General features: G+C 45.5%; 1 protein-coding gene across 1 annotated transcript in view; it reads left to right on the plus strand.

The window, feature by feature from the left end:
- The window catches only part of TTLL6 (tubulin tyrosine ligase like 6), a 279,018-nt gene that overhangs the window by 143,828 nt on the left and 113,812 nt on the right, over window positions 1-21,378 (plus strand). Inside the window, exons 9-10 of the mRNA XM_086920507.1 lie at window positions 1,612-1,800; window positions 3,223-3,379. Coding sequence (XP_086776633.1) covers window positions 1,612-1,800; window positions 3,223-3,379 — 346 coding nt within the window. The remainder of the gene's footprint in view (window positions 1-1,611; window positions 1,801-3,222; window positions 3,380-21,378) is intronic.

Genomic DNA, 21,378 nt, shown 5'->3' on the forward strand with positions numbered 1-21,378 from the left:
ATTGAGTAGTGCTAAGAGGGACATTGTAACGTAAGTGAATCTAATTCTCAGGTAGCGAAACTTGTGTGCATACAGTAGGTTGGAGCCCAGCTCACCCTGGAGAGCCTCCCCGCTAGTTCTCTCCCCTGGATACCTCTAGGGGCGTGTGTTGACGTGATGTGCTATTTTGCCTTTGATTTGAGGGATCTCTTTATCATTGCACACACTTACTCTATCGTCTTCTTGCTGAGTTAACCCTTTAGCTGATCCCTTTGTAAGTCTGAGCCTGGAGGCAACTTTAACTGTCATGTCACATACTTTCAACAGAATAATATGAAAAATATATATGTACATACATACCTACATACGTGTATGCACACCACCAGGGGCTCTTCATCCATTGGCCTGTTCATATGCCATCTGTATTTTGCTTCTGTCCACCACAACATGCTTTATGGAGCACTGGATCAGCTATGTGTTCCCTTCACTATGAGGGACAGCATTTACAATCCATCTTAAAAGTAGTCTACTTCAGGGCTGGTACGAAGATCTCTGCTTTTTTATCTATAGTGTGTCATTATTTTACATAATAAGCTTGCAAGAGCAAAGCAATTGGCTTTGCGGCTCTTGGCTTTGCGTAGGTTTGTTTTTATTGGGTTAATATCTGTCTGGTGGAGAAGTGTGGCTCACTGGTTAGAGGAGGCAGACCTGGAAGCAGAGGTCAGCCCGGGACTAGGGTTCAATTCCCGGCTCGGCGGGGTCTTGAGTCCTAAAAATGTCCATGGACTCGACAATTCTCGCTCCGGTGCCCACTCGATTCACGGGTTCACACTCTGCGACTCTGGGCAATAGCTTGCTTAATCTCCACAACGGCCCCTCGCAGCGGGATGCCTGGCTTTCACCTTGCAGATACCCTCCTGAGGTTATCTCACAGGGGAATACCAGGACGGGTTCCCTAAGCAAGCGCTTAGAAACCGCTCGGTGATTTGCGCTATATAAATTCCTGTACATTTACATTTACATCTGTCTGACCACTTTGCTGTGAGGAACACTTGGCAACCTTCAGTTCTTTGCACTGGACTAATGCAGTGACTCTGTGTGCTATTATGAGTGAATCACAACAGTGAAGTACTGTAGCAGTGAGCTACTGTATCCTGTTCCTAGTTCCAAATTTAGATCTAATTGATGATACATTCATTACAAATGTGAGTCCTGCACTATTGCCTTTTTTATTTATAAGTGCTTTTCATAGACCGTTATTTCTTTTCTAGCATATTTCAAAAGTATGAAGTGTAGTAAATAGGTCAGTTAAAGTGCATCTGCTCTGTGTTAATTCACACAGTTTTAATTGACAGTAAGTATTTCAGCGCTTCATTGCTTGTATTTCAGTTATTAAAACTTAAAATGTTGCTTCCAATGATCAGTGTTCTGTTAGCACATTTTTCTTGCCAGTCATCTCTTGAGGGGATGTTACTTCATTCTCATATTCTGTGATGTTCTGGTGCACATTCGTGGTAGGAGTAAGCAGGTGGCAGTCTATTTATTATCAGCTGAAATTCTTGACTAACAAAAACGATTGTGTATTGCTTCCCACGAGTACTTTCAATCTGTTTCTCTGACTTCTCCTTTTAGAGCAGAAAAGCAAAGGAGTCTACAGGTTGCCTGGACAGAGCAGGCTGAACAATACGAGGAGAAGAATATGGGCGGTTTCCGACGAATTTTCCCCACAAGAGATGCTGAGAATTATGAGAAGTTTTTCCAGCAGAGTAGCTCCATACTTCAGGAAACAGCAGCATCGAGGGCGCGTGTGCAGTGTGCCAGGTCAGCCCCTAAGGGTGTCACTTCTCCGCTAACAGTAGTGGCACGTTGCTTTTGGAATATTAAATAAATCCTTGTAAAAGCTCATCATTGTTTGTGTGGCATGTATTTGAGGCCTAGAGAGAAATTTAATTTGGTGGAATGTTTTTCTTCAAGCAGTATTTTTAAATATTTCCTAATAACGGTCTAACTACATGTATTGAATAGGAAATGTATTTCACATTGAATGAGAAAGTTTCACGTGTTTTGGGCATTATCATGCACAGGCATGTAGCAGATTAGAGTTTGGATTCCTAACAGCAAGACTGGCCAAATGTATTTAATAGTGGCTCACAGAAATACAAAAATGTAGCTGCCTAAAGTTTATCTGTCCCAAAAATCTTACTCACCAAGCTTCATGGCTGTTCGAGCAGACTTTCTCGTGACATTTTCAAATAGCTGCAATCATTTGGCCATCTTGAAGGTTACCCTTAATTCATTTTGATCATTTGATCTCCTAGTTATTTTAAATCCTTGGGGGAAGCGTGCTGAAGGCTGAAGCCATCAAAACTAATATCAGATAGCCTAAGGTTAGGACTTTGATCACAAAAAGATTTTATGAGAGTGGATTCATCACCTAATCCAAAACAGGAGCGCAGCGGAGAGGGGAAGAGAAGTTAATGAGGGAGACATCCGGAAAAGACATGCACTCCCATGGAGTGTTTAACTAGAAAGAAAGAAATAGTGTCTGAAAAGTGAGGAGTGCAAGTAATCTGGCCAGGTTTCATGGAAGGGACAAACATAAGACTCGGAAATAAAACCGCTATCAAATAAGCAAGCAAATGAGTGTCAATAAAACCAACCAGCAATGAGCAATATGCAGGACAGGATTTACAACTGCAAAAGAGTAAATCATATTAAAATGCGATTAGTGAAACAAATTGAAAAGGAGATTTGTTTGAAGCAGCTTTCTTTGTTTCTAAATTGCCTCCATCCAAATTAGCTGCAGCTGTAGAGACAAATGTGCTTAAAATTTCAATATGCCCATGGTATCTTCAGAAAGATCACCAATTTATCGGAGAAATAAAAGTATAAGGCCGAAAATGGTTTGAAGGTTGATTTAAATGATTGGACGCATGTCATTTAGTGCAGGCACAAGTTTCATACAGACCTTATTGAACGTTGTTCTTTTCACTAATTGTATACATTTCATATATGAAATGCATTTTTTGCATTTAAATCAGTAAATTCTCAATTTCTGGGCATTTCGCTCAAGAAATGGTGTAACTTGTAGTTGGAACTATCTTGTGTCAAAAAACATGAGCATTGTTAATCTGATACAATACATGCAGACAAAGGCAGATATAGAGCTCTCATGGCTGTAAAATCCTAGAATGTCACCTCCACTTGTTCACCTGTAACTAAAGCACGAATCTGTACCCACAGGCAGCAGCTGCAGGACCTTCGATTGAAACAGGAGGTAAAAGTGACCCCGTCAAAAAGCAGGAAGGCTGAACAGATGGGGGAATCACCAGGTGAAAAGAGCCCCAGTCGTAGAGACAGCCAACTGCACAGAGCAGCAATGGCACGAGGTTCCCGTCAGGTAAGACCAGAACATGACGCAAGTGGCTTAGAAAGTAAGTGGTGAAAAGAAATCTGACTGCCAAGGCAGTTACGGCACGAGGTAGCCATCGGGTAAGATCAGCCTGGGAAGCATGCGGGTGAGTTCAGTGGGACTGAACGAATCAGGTTACTGCCCAGGGAGATATAGGAGCCCATTAGGATCGTGGACGGACTTGCGTCCGTCCACGACCCCAGAGTAGGAGTTCCCTCCTATGCAATTAGGATGTGACCGCCACCATGGCGGTCACATCCTCTATTTTTAACATTGCAGCGGGTGCAGCTTCAAGCTGCACCCGCCGCAATGATAAAAATGCATCCATTGCATTTGTATGCAGAAAGCGGCAGGCACCGTGCGGTGCCTGCCGATTACTGCATACAAATGTAGTCGGTACCATAGGTACCCCCCATGTGCACCTCCCAGCCCCACTTCACCCAGGGGCCCCGCATCGGGCCCCTGCAGTGAAGTTCCACATGCTTTTCCACGGCGGAAAACCCGCCGCTGAAAAGCATGTTTTGTAACCCATCCTAATATGGCTGGCGGTGTCTGAGAGACACCGCCACCATATTAGAGCTTTTCCGCCGCGGTTGTAAGCCAACCTCGGCGGAAAAGCAGCAGACTGAAACCAGGACCAACCAGCCATCCTAATGTGGCGGTGGGTTTTTGGTGGGTCCGCAGCGGATTTTCCGCATCCTCCGGGCCGGCGGTGGCTTCCGCCGGCCCAGAGGATGCAGAAAATCCGTTATCCTAATAAGCCCCATAATACGAAGTGCTTTTCAGATACAATCAGCCTGCGGAGAATAGCAGGGCTAAAAGAAGCATCGGACCCTACCAGACTATTATAGTATGGGGTATGCACTGAGTTAGAGCAGCCTGAGAGCCAATTGGAAACAAGGTAGGGACCAAGATAGACACCAACCTACACAGGGCAGCAATAGCATATGGCAAATGTTCTGAACCTGAAGTCCACGGACCCCAGGGAGTCCGTGACGTCTGCTCAAGGGATCTGTGGCTGCTTAGAAAATAAATTAATATTGGCAGATTATAAGGTATATCTACATAAGAAAGAAAAAAATAAAATTGTAAAGCACTCTGTAAATGTGAAGAAATTTGAAATTTTAGTCTAAAAATTAAAATAGCATTTTTTTAGGAGCAATATGCTAGAATCTAGCACATCATTTGACTTTTAGAAATAAAACCACCTTCCAACCTTCCCATGACCTTTAGAAATAAAACCACCTTCCAACCTTCACATTAAAACTTAGTTTTTTTGCATATTGTTTGTTTATGAATTAAGTAAAGTTTTTTGTGACATGTATTTATTTCATGCATCCTTCTTTGTGTAGTTTTGTGTGTTGTTTGGAAATTCAACTCATAACTGCTTGTGCCACTGTCTATGGCTACTAGTAGTGTTTCAGTGAGGTCAAAAGAAATTGCTTTTAAAAAAACTTTAAGTTTTTCAATCTTACATTCAGACAAGCAATAAATAACATGCATTTCTAAATCTGCAGTACTATTTACTAGCAGTTGATATACACTTTAACAACTTTGTAGGTTACATCTTGGTATCCAAAATTTATTCAAAAGGTCTTTATTTTGGCAGTGTGCCATAAAAGAAGACAGTGAGTAATAAAACATTATGATATTGATAACGGTATAAATTCATTCTGTGAGAAGCAATTAAAAAAAAATTTAACGGCCCAAAAAGGTTATACAGATTACATAGGTATCAGCCACAGTTATAAATATTAAAACAATAAATATTATCATCTAGCAAATAAGAACATATAAAAAATACAATACAATATGCCATGGGCTAGAAGTACAGGATTAAGTGCGTTCAATCAATGACCTGCGCTTAAACCACATAGCAGCCAAGAATTTTGAAACAGCAAATACAGTTGATCCTGTTGTGTCAGTTTTTAGTATTCTGAATGCCTGCATGCATCTTTGAAGGCCCAGATTTTTACATAGGGGAACCAGCCAATAGTTCCTGGCCTTAGAATAGCCTGGGCAAAAAAACAACACATGCAACTCGTTTTCAATGGCAGATTTACAAGCTGGACAGCTGGACAGGGCGGAGGGTAACCACTTGCAGGTAAAGGCTCGGAGCGGTAAAACATCATACCTCCACTGCACGTATAGTTTTTTTGCCAAGAGAGGGTAGATATTATTAAAAATTCCTCATAAAGATAAGAATCTTTAACCAAGAGAAAAGAGGCTGTTATGGAACCAGTGTTTGGGTTGCATTGAGAAGTGGTAAGACTATCTGTACGAAAAACATTTGTGAGCTGAGAGCGTGAAAGTTTGTTACATCCCTGTTCTGGATTGAACCAAAGCTCTGGAAGTTTTAAGCTAATGAATTCTTTCTTTATGTAAGCAAGCCAAGGCAATTTCCCCGAACCGGGAAAAGACAGAATCTCCTTGAGTTCATCTCTATAGTGTAGCAGCTCCGGGGTAACCCAGAGTCTGCGCCAAAATCTCAAGGGTTTGAGTGCTAACTCTTCGTGTATTAGTCTTATACCCAGGTCGAGCCTTAGGGGAAAGAGTGGTGTACTCGATGGTAGAGCGAATAGCCCTCTTAGGAATTTGTTTTTGGTCGTGGTGATTTCGGACCTCGGAGAGTAGCCCCACAGTTCACCCCCATACATTATAGCACCCCTAGCTTTTTCCTTATAGATCTCAATGGGTGGTCTCAGAGGTTTGATTGTAGATTTATTAGATACTTTGAGGATACCGCCCGAAAGTTGGGCCAGTTTTAGCTGGGATTTTGTCTGCTGGGGGCCCCAAGTTAGGTTTTCATTAAGTGCGACTCCAAGATAATCAAAGATACTGACCCTTTCCAAGGGTATCGGCCCTAAGCTGGGGTTCGCCCTGGTCATTCGTGGAGGACTGAAGATCATGTATTTAGTTTTTGAAGAGTTGATCGCTAGGCCTCGAATGGTGCAAAAATCTTGGAAACCATCCAGTATTCTCTGAATCCCCATAGGGGTTTTAGACAGTAAAAGGGTATCATCGGCAAACATAATTGTCGGTACGCTGTTGCCTGCCAACTTTGGAGCATCGTTGTGGGGTACTCAATTGAGATGCTTGATTACTCCGTTGACATAGAGGCAAAACAGGGTAGGTGCAAGGACACAGCCCTGTCTTAGCCCCCTGCCAACGGGAAATCTAGATGAAAGTGAGCCATTTTTCCCACACCTGACCTGCCCAAAGTTCACCTCGTGGAGCCTCATCAAGACCATCAGAAGGTGTGTGGGTATGCCAAGCTCAAGAAGGACGGCCCAAAGTTTAGCCCTGGGGACAAGATCGAAGGTGGAGCGGAGGTCTACAAATACCGCATAGAGGCTGCCACCCTCAATTCTCACTGTTTTCCAATATAGAAGTTGGAGCCGGAAGATTTGGTCCACAGTTGAGGTATTCTTTCTAAACCCCGCCTGGTAAGGACTAAGAATTGCCGACTCATCCATCCAACCCTGGATCTGGTCCAGTATGAGTCTGGCAAAAATCTTCTGGGGGACGTCAATGAGGCTGATCGGTCTGTAGTTGGATGGGAGCAGAGGTGAGCCTTTTTTAAATATGGGCACTATCTCAGCGCCCAGCCAAGTACAGGGAACCGTCATGCCTCTCAGAATCGCATTAAACATAATCTGGAAGTAAGGACCCCGATTCCTGGCTCCTGCCTGAAGAGATCTCCTGGAAGTTTGTCCAGGCCTGGGGCTTTCCCAGAAGCAAGTTTGGAGATCGTATTACAAACTTCCTGCACTGTATACTCTGTCGCCTCAGGGTGCAATGATACGGCAGCCTGGAACGCTGAATCTACTGTGTGATTAATGAGACCCTTGGGAGAGTATAAAACCCGATAATGCCCTTCCCAGACTTCAGGGGCTATGGTCGGTTCAATTGCTAATTTCAGCTCACCACTACCATTATTGACTATGTTCCAGAATTTATGGAAGTCCTTAACTTCAAGTGCTGATGAAAGATTGGACCATTTTTTGTGGTCCCATTCTTCTGGCACAGTTGACTATCCTCTTGTAATCTACCCTCTTAGTTTTGATTTTTATTCTGTCATTATCCTTAATAGCCAACAAAAGCTCTTGTTTCGCCTGCCTGCAGGCTGGTGTGTACCAGGAGCAGTGAGATGCCCTTTTGGTCCTCCCAGCTACCCGTGGATTCAGTAGCTCAGCCAAAGTTAGAGAGACCCTGTTATTATGTTCCTCTAGTTGAAATAGATAATCTTGGGATAAAGGTTGTCTAGTTAGGGTTGCCAGCTCATTGAACATGGGAAGAATTGAGTTATAGAGATTCCCCAATAATTCCGGATGTTCAACTAATTTATGCCAGCTAACTCTACGTCTGTCATTGGAGACGGTGAGATTACCGTCGTTCTCTTCAGAAGATGCAACATCGCTTCCACAGCTGTAGGGTAGACCCAGTTTTAAAATAAGAGCATTATGGTCACTCTCTGCTCTTACACCAACATTAAAATCAATGACCAAAGGCCACAGCCTTGTTTCCACCATTATATAGTCGAGAAGAGACATCTATTCCAGTTTATTATAGGTATATTTGGCTTGGGGTGTCAGAAGGAGTACGACCATTGCAAGCTCTTAAGGAATAGTTTAAAGTGAGTGACAGAATTTGAATAGCTAACGGGGTCCAAGCCTTTGGAGAGGGAGCTTGGATTGCAGGTATGGACCAGTGCTCATCCTCTGCAGTAAGTGCGTCATCCTTTAGACCTTTAAGGGGTTCGTACTGACAATTCAGATCGCCGCCCACCAACAATCGGGTGCCAGTCGGAATTGTTGGAATAAAGAGGGAAAGGTCCTCAATGGTACTGGACTCACTAGTTGGGCATACGGGGCGAGAATATACATTAGTTAGTGGAATTTTTGAAGCGTCTGGCCAAGTAAGGACCACACACAGAATATCTATCGAGTTAGTATTCAAAACCTTAATTGTACATCCAAGGTGAGTGCTCACCCAAATAGTGAGGCCCCCAGACGGGCGGCCTCTCCCACCCCAGGCAGCCGGGACAGAAAAGGTAACAAAGCCTATCCGGTGTAACTCAGTGCGTGCCCATGTCTCCTGAAAGAGACAGACGTCCCTTTCGTCCACAAAGGAGCCCCAATCCGGGAGCGCAGCGGGCACGACGATGGTAAGCCCGTCTGCGCCCGTCCGCGGCCGACTGGGGCCAGGGGCCAAAACTTATGGGCAAACACATTCATACTCCTCTAATGATTTACTTACTCTCAGACCCCCCGATCACCTTTGCCCACAAATACCCCTGTATGTACTAAACGCACTTCCCTTTATGGCATCTCTAACAACAAGTGTACAGCTGGTAATTTTATTTTTCCTGGTTCATATACAGCCACTCAGTCTTCATTGAGAGCACAGATTAAACTCCATTGTATTTACCTTAACACACGGTCTATGGTTAAACACCAAATGGACATATTTCTACTGCTGACATCCGAGAAACCTGATATCATGTTTTTAACCGAGACTTTGCTTAACCAGGACTCATTACCAGATATTTTGGCCTCTGTTCCAGCTGACTATTATATTTTAAATGTCAACCGTCTTTCAGGGAAAAAAGGGGGAGGAGTAGCTGCTATCATTCACAACACTCACAAGTTTACTATACTCCCATCTCTTGTCTTAGCCAGTACGGAGAATGTCGTTTTTAAGACTGACACTGATAGTGGAGCACTATTATTAGTTCTGATTTATCGGCCACCTCAATCTATGCCTACTTTTTCTTTTTCACTGGCCGAACAAATGGCTTCCCTTGTAACAAACTACTCCTAAATTGTCCTAATTGGGGATTTTAATTTCTGGTTTGATGACACTGAGGTAGACCCCCAGGCAGCTGAACTTAAGGATTTACTCTTAGATCTGAATTTGACTCAACAGGTCCATTCTCCCACTCATGAGAAGGGGCACAGTTTGGATAAAATTTGGTCTCAGAACCTTTCCTTATCCATTTCTTCCATAACTCCTTGTATCTGGTCTGACCACTTCCTTATATATTTTATACTTATCATCGATAGAGGCATAAAACAGTCATCTCAAGCAGGTGGATAATTAGGAAATGGAAGGGCATTAACACACCGGCTTTTTTGGACACCTTGGCCACTACCCTTCCCCCAATGACTAAAGACATCGACGTCATTGAAGAAGCCTTTTCACACTGGATGCAACGGGCAGCTGATATCCATGCACCTTGTGAGAATTTCCCCCGCTCGCGCCCTAATGACGCACATAAATGGTTCACTCCACAATTGAAGACCTTAAAACTTGAAGTCCGTCAAAAAGAGAGGAAGTGGAGGACCTGGTACCTACCACAAGACAAAGCAAATTACTGCACGGCTCGTAAATTGTATCAAAAATCTATTCTTAAACAGAAAACCGATTATTTCTCCGAGATAATTTTAAACTCGCAGAACAAGACAAAAGATCTGTTTAACATTGTCAACGATCTTAGTAACAGTGATAAAATTACCCTTCTGGTTACACCTACTCAAGAGCTCTGTGATTCTTTGAATGCTTTTTTTCTAAATAAAATCATTACTATAAAGCAGAGTATTTTAAATTCCTTGCCTCCTCCTCCTCTGCATGATGTCTATTACAACTCTTTTACTTTAGAAACCTTCCCTCCCATTGATGCTAAAATTCTGTCTGATCTCCTTACACGTGTTAAATCTAGCTCGCGTGATAACACCTGCCCCCCACATATTTTTAGGGAGGTGGGGTTGGCAATCCCACAGGGCGTTCTCCCGCTGCTAAACTGATCACTGTCACAGGGCAAAGTGCCTAGCCGCCTTAAGAAAGCTTTGCTCATTCCATTGATTAAAAAAGCAGGAGCGGACCCATATGACCAGATAAATTATAGGCCAATATCTCTCCTACCATATGCATCAAAAATTTTGGAAGCCCACGTCTCTACTTGTGTGTCCAAATTCATAGAAAATTCTGAATACCTTGAATCTAATCAAGCTGGCTTCCGTCCCTGTCACTCGACTGAAGCTGTGATTCTTGCTGTCCAAAACACTCTAAGACGCAATGCCGATAGAGGCATCCACCAGGACCTTGTGCTTTTAGATCTGTCGGCAGCGTTCGACACGGTTGATTATACCATTCTTATCAACCGTGTCGAACAAGCCGGCCTCAAGGGTCCTGCTTTAAGTTGGATTACCTCTTTTATCACAGGACGCACGCAATCAGTAAGACTTGGCACTTTCACAGCTCCTATAACTCCCACTACATGTGGGGTGCTGCAAGGATCATCATTGTCACCTTTATTATTTAATTTGTATCTCCGCCCACTAGTATACTCCCTAAGGAACGCCAAAGTCAAAATTTATAACTACGCGGATGATCTCCAACTTGTTTTTCCACTTAACACTCCAAACTCTGTGGTGGAACTTCAGAACACCATGATTCACATACAGAGGTGGATGAGTCTTAATCACCTAAAGCTTAACCCAGGCAGGACAGAACTCATCTTGCCTGGGAAAAGCGAATTAAGCTGGAGTCCATGCTTTTGGCCATCTAGCATGGGGGCTCCACCTATGAGATCTTCCTCTGTTAAAAGTCTGGGAGTCACACTTAGTGCGGATCTCTCTTTGAAAGGACAAGTTGGCACAGTAGTCTCTGCAAGCTTCTTTCAACTCAAGAAAATAAAAAAAATAGCCCAGTTCCTCACGCAAGCCGCACTTATTCAGGTTGTCATTGCCCTTGTTTTGTCCCGACTGGACTTCTCAAATAGTCTTTATTTGGGACTTCCAGCGGGCTTGCAAAAAAGACTCCAACTTGTTCAGAATCAAGCTGCTAGGCTTATTCTAAAACAAGCAAAATGGCAGTCTATTAGACCTGGTTTGAAACAACTTCACTGGCTGCCTGTTGCACAGCGAATTGCGTTCAAAAGGGGATGTATTATCTTCAAAACCTTACAGGACACAGGCCCGAAATTTATAAAAAAACCTTGTTTCCAGATATAACCCTTCATTAAATCTTCGCTCTACTTATAAAGCTTTATTGGTTGTTCCGCCTTTTAAGAAAAAATGCCTTGGCGGCTGCTGCTTTGACCATCTTGCAGCCACCTTTTGGAATTCGCTACCGTTTTCTTTAAAAAAGAGCCCAGATCTTCTCACTTTTAGACATTCTCTTAAAACATGGCTTTTTAATCAGGCTTACTGTTGAGTTTTACAATGTGTTATGTTCCCTTCGATAGCGCCATGAAGTCTTTGGGCGTACGAGCGCTTAATAAATAAATTTTAGCATAACATAACAATCAGGGCAGGTCAATTTGCTGGGGAGGCCGGCCAAATTCCACGATAATATTTTAAGTGAATTTGGCCCGGGGCCCTCAGCGTTTTCCCTGAGTAAGATCATGCTTCCCATGTTAGTCCCCGCCACTGGGTGCACTAGGGGCGGGGGTGTATTGATGGGCTCAACTACAGAAACGCAGGGGTAATTGCAACTACCAATAGGGCTCCTGTTATTAGTACAATTAAGCAATAGTGTTGGTGTAGGCTCCCCGCATCCGCCCACCATCCTTGGCATGCTAGTGGTAGCTCTTTTCCTTTTATCTGGGAGACCAGCCAGTGTCGTATCAGCCATAACGATGTCAAGCACTGCCCCCCTTGAGGTCCCCTGATTGGGCCACCGTCAGTCCACCTGGTCTAAACTACTAGACCTATTTTGTAGGCTTATGGCCGGTGGGCCTGGAAGGTCTCTGTGCCGCCTGAACGAATTCTTCCCTTCACTTGATTCCAGGGTAGCTCAGAGCCTTGACTAATGCCAGTTTGCCCCTGGGGATAGAAATAGGACAAAGGGAGCATCTGTATAGCTGTGTTCGTACTAGACTGACCCCAATAGCAGATGTGAGACACCGTCCGTGTGTCTCTGAAGTTAATTAGCACACAATCCCCGTTTAGATCCTTTGCCCTATTGCCCAGCCAAGAAACCCTTCGAACAAGTAGTAATTCACTGGTTACGGTTGGTGGCAAAGGCCTGTGTTTATTGAGCCAGTCTGTAACCTTGTTCTTAAGGGAGGTATACAACTTCTCTTTCTCATTAGTCAATGCAGGGACCCCTGCTAAGACCAAAACATAGGGGCTAGAATCTGGTGGAAGATTGATTTGAACTGGCTTTGAGTTACCTGAACATTGTAACTGTAAAAGTGCGTTAGGGACCATAGTTAGTGCGGGTTTTGGCCGTGAATTTGGGTCCTGACTAGCATTAGGAGCAGCAACTGCACACCTCATTGTCCCTGCACCCATTGACCTGCCCTCCTGGCCTAACAGTTCAGCCCCGGAGTCTCGTGGGACAAGGCCAACGGGACCCCCACCAACCAAACCAGTTGGAATCGCAGGTAGACATTTGTCAGCAGCCCTCTTTTGAATTCCTACCGCCCCCTGGCATTAGATAAGGACAATAAATTTTCTTCAATTGCAGCTAAACTCACAATAAGAGGGGACAAAAGATCAGAAAACTCTACCCCCACTTTAATCCAAAAGTCATTGTTCATGGTGGGGACTTGAGCATTTTGTGGATCATCGATCATGAATTCCAGATCAGTGGGCGCTTCATCTTCGAATTCGCGTGGGCCCAGGATTTGAGACTGATTCCTCCAGCCTTCTTCTTCTTGGTTTGGCAGAGGACTTTTTTGTACAGTTACCCGTATCCCGTTTCTTTTTAACTGCTCTTTTGGGCATAGGTGAAAGTTCTTTTCTCCTTGGTAGGTGGGCAGTCATTGGCCTTGTTTTCGGGTGTGATGATTTGACTAGTGGCCTTGTGTCTGTTACAAGGGGTGTCTGAGTACTTTCCAAGGAGTTTCTCACCCTGGGGGGGGGGGGGGAAGTGGTGCAAGTCGGGCTCTGTGCGGATGAGGTAACAGATAAAAAGGCAGCCCCCAGCTGGGGAGAGTGGTCAAACGTGCCCATCGATAGCCTCCGTTCTGCAACAGCTATTTCTTGTTCAAGGACGCTCAATGCTTTGGAAAAAAAATAGTCCACGGTTCCCATCATGCCCCCACTTTTCAAATTCATCTTGTCCTTAGTGACACCCATCGCCATCTCTAATAATTGGTAAACAATTCAAACCCCCTGTTGGTCGGATCAGATAGTGGACTTACCGGCCAACTTGTTACTTCCAAATTTTCAGGCCAGGTGTTAAAGAGTGTGCCCGGCCCGGTCTTCTCCGGTCTAGAACAGGCTCAAACGGGCCCACCCTTAGCCCAGGCTTCGCCTGGCGCACGTTCCGCGAGCGTCCCGCGCGGCGGGAGAAATTGCTCAGGGAAGCACTCTCGTTTGTAGGTGGGAGGGGCGGGTGATGTGCGCGGCCTCCTGGGGGTCGTAGTCCGTTCTAATGTCCCACAGTCTCTCAGCTTCCAGACTCCACCATTCCGTTCCTGTTGACGACCTTGGGGGGGGTGGCACGGCCCGGACTCTGTCGGCCGCTGACGGGCCCACCCTTGGCCCGGGCTTGGCCCAGGCAGCGCCCGGGCACGCCCGCACGCGTCCTGCGGGAGCCGCCGAGATGTTTTATGCGCCTCCGGGAGCTTGAGGGTGATGACACAGGTGTGCACAAAAGGTGTGCGCTGCCGCCAAGGAGCCTGGGAGATGTAGTTCTCCAGGCCCCGGTATGCTGGTCCCAGTAGCAGCCGACGCAGGCAGAAAGGGTTGCTGGTGTGCCTCCTCTGTGCTACAGTGATACAGAAAGCAGCCCCTGCAGTGCTCCCTGGACGCCTTTAGGTAAATTGAGTAGATTTGGCAAGTTTAGAAATCCCAATCCAATTCAGTTTTCAAACCTGGTTGCCCTCTCCCATCTTTCCGTTTTCACCGCCTTTCAAAACCTCGAGCTGCCAAAGCCCAATCCTCCTCCTCCACCGCAGGTCATTGGTAGCCTCTCACCAGCTTTCGCCAGCTCTCACCAGACATTTGAAGCTTCACTGCTTCCCAGGCCCCCTTTCAAAATCCGTGTAGTTTGCTTGCAAGTTGCAACGCCCGTCCCCTTCTCCTTCTTTCCCCTGACCTCTCTGCTGCCGCCGCCGTCGGTTACGACCCACTAGCGTATGGTGCCCCTCAAAAGTAAGAGTTACTTGTAGAGCCAGTAGTTGAAATGTTCCGGACCAGTAGGGACATTGAAGAGCATAGATCATCTGAAATAACCTCTATCCCTGGTGAAAAACAGTCTAGGAATCCAATGTGTGAAACGAAAGCCAAATGAAAAGAAGTCTGGTTGCCAAGAGCAGGCTGGAATTAGCTTTCCAGCAGGAAAAATTAGCTTTCCAGCAGAAATGTCAACAAGTAGGAGGACTGCAAGGAGTTGAAGACAGCCTTACAGCACAGTTTATCCACAGCATGAGGTACAGATATATGAAAGTTGCCGGTGTTAGGAGATGTACTACATTCCTATTGAAACAGTGATGCTATAGCATCAGGTCCCTGGCACATAACACTGACCTTTAGAGTCCAAGAATGTGAAGGAATGCAAATAGTAAATCTGAAATAGAACCACCGTAGAAAACATAGCCCTGGGAGTTGGATAAGTTAACAAGCATTTGCAATGCAATAGATCTCGCATTAGGAAAGTTTGAGCTATTGGTATTTTAAATGACAATTTTTTTATTAATGTGTTTGTTTTTGAAAATAGCAATATTAATAGCTTTGTCATTGACAATTCCAATAGTTTTAACTTTTGCAAATGTGACACCTATAGCATTTGTAATGCAATATGTGTTGTATTTACGTGACTTAGATGTATTGATATTACAAATAACAATGGCTTTTATTTTTTTTAAATAATTAATGCTTAAATGAAAGTTATTGTAATTTATAATGTCAATAGCTTAAACTTTTGTAAATGACTTTTGTGAAGATTATGTTCAGTGTATTTTATTGTGACGAAAATCCAAGAACAGAAGTGAAATATTAACATCTTTTTGTGGCATTTGTAATAAAGCTTGAAACATTGAGAGAGCATATTAGAACCAATTGTTGTTGAATGGTTGCACAGATTGATGCTGTGGTGGCGCTGAGTGATGTGGTGGCTACGAGTGATGCCGTGGCGTTCAGTGATGTTGGGGTAGCGCATAGTGATGTTGTGGTGGTGCTTAGTGATGCTGTGGTGATGCAATAGATAGGGTGTGGGTGATAGATAGATAGAGGGAGGGCGATAGATAGAGGGAGGGTGATAGATAGATGGAGGGTGATAGATAGATGGAGGGCGATAGATAGATGGAGGGCGATAGTTGGAGGGCGATAGATAGAGGGAGTGCAATAGATAGAGGGAGTGCAATAGATAGAGGGAGGGCGATAGATAGAGGGAGGGCGATAGAGCGAGGGAGGGCGATTGATAGAGTGAGGGATGGCGATAAATAGAGTTAGGGAGGGCGATAGATAGAGTGAGGGAGGGCGATAGATAGAGTGAGGGAGGGCGATAGATAGAGTGAGGGAGGGCGATAGATAGATATGGCGATAAATAGATAGACAGATAGAGTGAGGGCGATAGATAGAGTGATGATAGACAGAGTGAGGGCGATAGATAGATAGAGGGTGAGGGAGATAGATGGATGGATAGATGGATGATGGATAGATAGTGTGAGGGCAATAGAGTGAGGGCAATAGATAGAGTGAGGGCGATAGATAGATAGATGGCTAGAGTGATGGCGATAGATATAGTGAGGGCAATAGATAGATAGAGTGAGGGCGATAGATATAGTGAGTGCGATAGATAGATAGATGGCGATAGAGTGAGTGCGACAGATAGAGTGAGGGCGATAGAGTGCGATAGATAGATGGTTGTGTGTGTGGTTGTGTGTGTGGGGCTGTGGGTGTGGTGCTGTGAGTGTGGGGTTGTGGGTGTTGTGTGTGGGGTTGTGTGTTGTGTTTGGGGTTGTGTTGTGGTTGTGGGGTTGTGTGTGTGGTTGAGTGTGGTTTTGTGTGTGCTTGTGGTTGTGTGTGTGTGGTTGTATGTGTCTGGTTGTGTGTGAGTGGTTGTGTGTGTGTGTGTAGTTGTGTTTGTGTGTGGGGGGGTTGTGTGTGGGGGGTTGTGTGTGTGTGGGGTTGTGTGTGTGTGGGGTTGTGTGTGTGCGGGGGGTTTTGTGTGTGGGTGGGGTTGTGTGTGTGGGTGTGTGTGTGTGGGTGGGGTGTGTGGGGTTGTGTGTGTGTGGGGGCTGCGTGTGTGGGGTTGTGGGGTTGTGTGTGTGTGGAATTGTGTGTGTGTGGAGTTTGTGTGGAGTTGTGTGTGTGGGGTTGTGTGTTTGGGGGGTTGTGTGTGTATGGGGTTGTGTGTGTGTGTGGTGTGTGTATGGGGTGGGATGTGTGTATGGGGTGGGATGTGTGTATGGGGGTGGGGTGTGTGTATGGGGGTGGGGTGTGTGTATGGGGGTGGGGTGTGTGTATGGGGGTTGGGTGTGTGTATGGGGGTGGGGTGTGTATGGGGCTGGGGTGTGTGGGGGTGGGGTGTGTGTTTGGGGTTGTGTGTGTGGGGGGTTGTGTGTGGAGTTGTGTGAGTGGGGTTGTGTGTGTGTGGGGGCGGTTGTGTGAAGGTTTGTGTGTGTGTTGGGGGCGGTTGTGTGAAGGTTTGTGTGTGTATGTGGGGACGGTTATGTGTGGGTTTTGTGTGTGTGGGGGGTTGAATTATTATTTAACTTGCAACGAGCAGCTTCTGTTCACAAGCTTGAAATCAGCAGTTACATAAATTGGGAGCTGCAGCATGCCCATGGCTCGCCAGTGCATGTTGCTAATGAAACGAAGCTTAATGTTTTCGGATCGCATTACAAAGAATGGCAAAAACAAGGGGGTAGTAAGAGGGGATGGGAGGGGGACGAAATGGAGAGCGCTCCGACACGGAGAGCCAGAAGATGATTATTTTAAAATAAGGCTTTGAATAGAGAACGGGCGCGGAGCCAGGTGGAGCGGATGTGGGTGGGGGCACAGAAGGAAACTACTTGAATTTGTGAGAACGAGATGAAAAGTGAATGGCAGAGCAGTAAGGTGCGACTCGGGGGGGCGGGACGGGGCACAGCAGTAGCTCAACTGGGGGAAGCATTTATTAAAAATAAAACAAATAAAAAAGGAATGAAAACGGTGGTTGGTGCGGGAAAGACAAGAACTGCAACTACAGAGAAAAAGCGCTTTTTATTCTATCATTACAAATCAGATCTTTACAAAGTCTTTTGTTTGTCTACAGACAGCATCAAACCATCCCCTGGGAATGGGGGGGAGGCTCAAGTACTGGCTGACTTCAGTAATAGATTATTGGTGTGATTGCATCATTTGCTGAAAGCATTCATAACTTCCTTCGCGCTATGGTCAAGGAGTAAATATTGAAAAATGTCTACCACGTTTTCAAGAAACTTGGTCTTCAGCCCAAAAGGGTTAACAGACTTTCGTACAAGCTTTACGCATTTACTTTTTGTTGAAAAGGTAGGTAGCCCCACTTAAATAATTACTATTAAAGACCTAGGATACTGCTAGGGTGGTCAAAAGAGTGTTGTGGTCACTGTGAGGACTACCGCTCCTCCCCACAATTCCTACTATACAAGGCTCCCAGATGCAAAAAAAAAACAAGTAATGGCATTGTAAATGACAATGTCTTTTACTCCCTGTTGACCCCCGCTAAACTCATCAGCATGTGCCCGTCATAAAAAGGAATATCTGACAATCACATCTTAAACATATTGCAACAATTGTATAGCTTCATCGGGTGCCATGAGCAGAGGGGTGTAGATATGACTAGTGCAGCAGGCGCAGTGGCACTGAAACCTAGAGGTCTGTGAGAGGCCCTCTGTACCTTAATTAGTGGTTGTTTTTTACTAGCAAAACAGAGGATGGGAGAGCAAATCTCATTCCTTACAATATTCAATTACAAATTAGCCACTGTGTGAACAAAAAGCACAGATGATGATAAAACACCTTTATGAGAGACCTTTTTTCTACCATTCTCTGCTTGGCAGAAAGGATCTTTGGCTGACAGAGGGGAGGGTTTTATTAGCCCAAATTAAAACTGTGAGGGCTGAGCTGTGAGGGATGACACCTCCTCTCCTCAGTGACGCGTGTAAACAAACGCCCTCATCACAGTGAGGCTGCCGGTGCTTATTCTTAGAGTTTCCAAACTAGACAGTAGCTGCATCCTTCTTGATTGCTGGTAGCGTCTTCCTACTCCGCCTGGGAACCACGCAAAGGGTGCAACATAACGGGCAGCATTTTAATGAAACGTTACAGAAACAGGATTACTGACTTGAAAACCATATTCATTGCAGGCAGCTGCGAGGAGGCGGGCACTGTTACATGCTGCAATCGGACACCCAATTACTTTCAGTAACAGTTTCACTCCTGCATGCTTTTACGGTAGAAAGGTCGAACCAATCTTTAGTAGAAGGGTTATATAAAAAAAATGCATTTGAAGGGTTTTGCAAGTGTGTGGTGGTGTTTTGTAGGCTCATCCAACGTTTGCACAGCTTTTTTTCTGTTTGACTCAAGCAGAGATGAGACTCCGAGCGGCGCGGCCAGCAAGGGGAGGAGAACGGTTCACCTAATAAACCTCCATTTCACCGGAGCTCCGCATTTGTAATTCATGCATGTGGTGCGTAGCTTTCATGTGGGTGGAGGTGGGAAGCCCCGTCTTTCCCCTGTGTCTCGTGGCAATGCGCTGTCTCCATTGACAGACCAGCACAGAAAAACCAGAGCGAGGCGTGGAACGCGAAACTAACTTTAAACATGCCGCACACTCCACTAAGAACAGCAGGGGACAGCGAGAGCGAGGTGTGGCACGCAAAAGAAACCCTGAATATGCCACACACGTCACTTAGAACAGCGAGAGCGAGGCCTGACACGCAAATCGAATTTCCGGGCGGTAGAAAGGAGAGGCGTGAAATGCACAAACTGCCTGCAAGGGACGGAGAACAACGGAGCGGGCTGTGGAGTCTGGACACAGGGAAGAAAGACGAGAGCTTGAGCTGGAGGTGAGAGTGACGGAGGGGGATACAGGGAGGAAGGACGACAGCTTGAGCCGGAGGTGAGAGGGACGGAGGGGGATACGGGGAGGAAGGGCGAGAGCTTGAGCCGGAGGTGAGAGGGACGGAGGGGATACAGGGAGGAAGGACGAGAGCTTGAGCCAGAGGTGAGAGGGACGGAGGGGGATACAGGCAATTGTGCAGGTATGAAAAGCAAACAAAATACAAGAGGTAGCAAATGGTACGTTACAAGAGGAAAACAAGAGCACGCCTCAAGCTCGACAGCGAAAGCCCAGGCTCCACAGCGAAAGCGAAACTGACACCGCACACACAGCAAGCAGCTAGCAGCGCGCTCCCGCAGTCAAAACTGAGACTGGAAAAGCGCGCGTCTGACTCTTGTCTACATTCCCAGAAACGGATGACAATAGTTGTCGAGCAGACAGCAATCAATGCTTCGCATTGATTGCACGTCTAGGCTCGACCTAAAGGAATTTGAAAGGTCCTACTGACGAGCATCCTTAGCAACCTGTCTCAAGTAAGTTGCACTTGATAGACTTGTGAAACAATCTTGTGAAATGAGATTCCTGACCCCAGGAGGTCTGGTTTACCGTGTAAAAGGTGTATTGGCTAGTTTAAAAACACTTTGATTTTATTTAAGGGTAAGTGAAAACATCTCCACTGCGGCATGAGCATTCCCAACAACCTCCCACGTTCTTGGGGGAGGCCAGTCAGCTAAGATGATCATGACCCTGTTGTGTACCTCAAAAGGCAACATAGACACTCTTAACAGATCAAGTATTCTGAAACCTCTTCAATACATTCAGTCTCGCATTACCAGCATGGACATTGACAGGGTGCAATTTGCACGAAGAAAAAGACCAATTTGCAGAATGGGGGATAGACATTCGGATGTTTGAAAATGAAAAATACCCATTTATTTTACATGCACCCTCAAAGTACACCACCACGGTTTGTGTCCTGAGAGGGACCAGTCGAGGGGAATGCTCCGTATATCAAGCAGACATGAACATCAAGTGCAGAGTTGATGGTCAGCATGGGGGCAGACAGGTTATGACCATCGCCAGATCCTCCATCCCCGGGCATGCCCCCATCCCCAAATTTTCTAATTGGGTGTGGGTTGCTTCCAACTTGGCCAATGAAATTCAGGCCCAGCCCTAGCAAGGAGCTTTGCCATCACAGTAGCACAGCAGGTAGCACCCAAACACTAAGTATCATGGCATGGAACATGGCAGGGATGCATAAGCTTCTACCAAACCCAATGACGACTACATTCCTGAAAGGAGCTTACCTTATTAGCGTCCAAGAAACATGGGCAACTACGCCCTCTCCCTTAACAGGTTATGTGGAATTCTTCTCACCAGAAACTAAATTCAATCTATTCGGGAGACCCTCCGGGGGCATTTCGATTTACTTCAAGCACACCCTAAAGCTGATTTTACGGAGATAAAAAACTCTTACGATATGATCTAAGCTGGCACTCTGAAAAGCCTCAGGTCAGTGGACGGTCCATACTCTTAATTAATGTCTACTATAATCCCAACGGACACGGTCCCAAGGACAAGCTTACCCGGCTGATAAAGCAGATCGAAACTTTGATACTATCATATTGATATGCATCCATAGAAATTACCATTCTTGGGGACTTTAATACACATCACCTAGGGGAATGGGAGTCCGAAGTCAGTTTTTGGGAACACAGGGAGACTTAACGCTCTTTTTTGGACACGCAAATCTGGAAACAGCTAGCTCCTTATCCACTGTGCTATAGTCTCAAACCACCCACGCACCCACTTACAATAATCGGACAACTATAGACTACATCTTATTGAGCGAGCGGCTATGTAAAACCATGCTAAACTATGCAGTGCTCCCACCGAGCAAAAGCGACCATGCTGCCTTGTTGTTGCACCAAGCGACCTCAGCGGAAAGTCATTATACTCTGCGCCCCGTTAGAAAGTTCATTGGAGAAGAACAACACAGGCTCCTA

The sequence above is a fragment of the Lissotriton vulgaris genome, chromosome 5, assembly GCF_964263255.1.
Source record: "Lissotriton vulgaris chromosome 5, aLisVul1.2, whole genome shotgun sequence".
NCBI lineage: Eukaryota > Metazoa > Chordata > Amphibia > Caudata > Salamandridae > Lissotriton > Lissotriton vulgaris.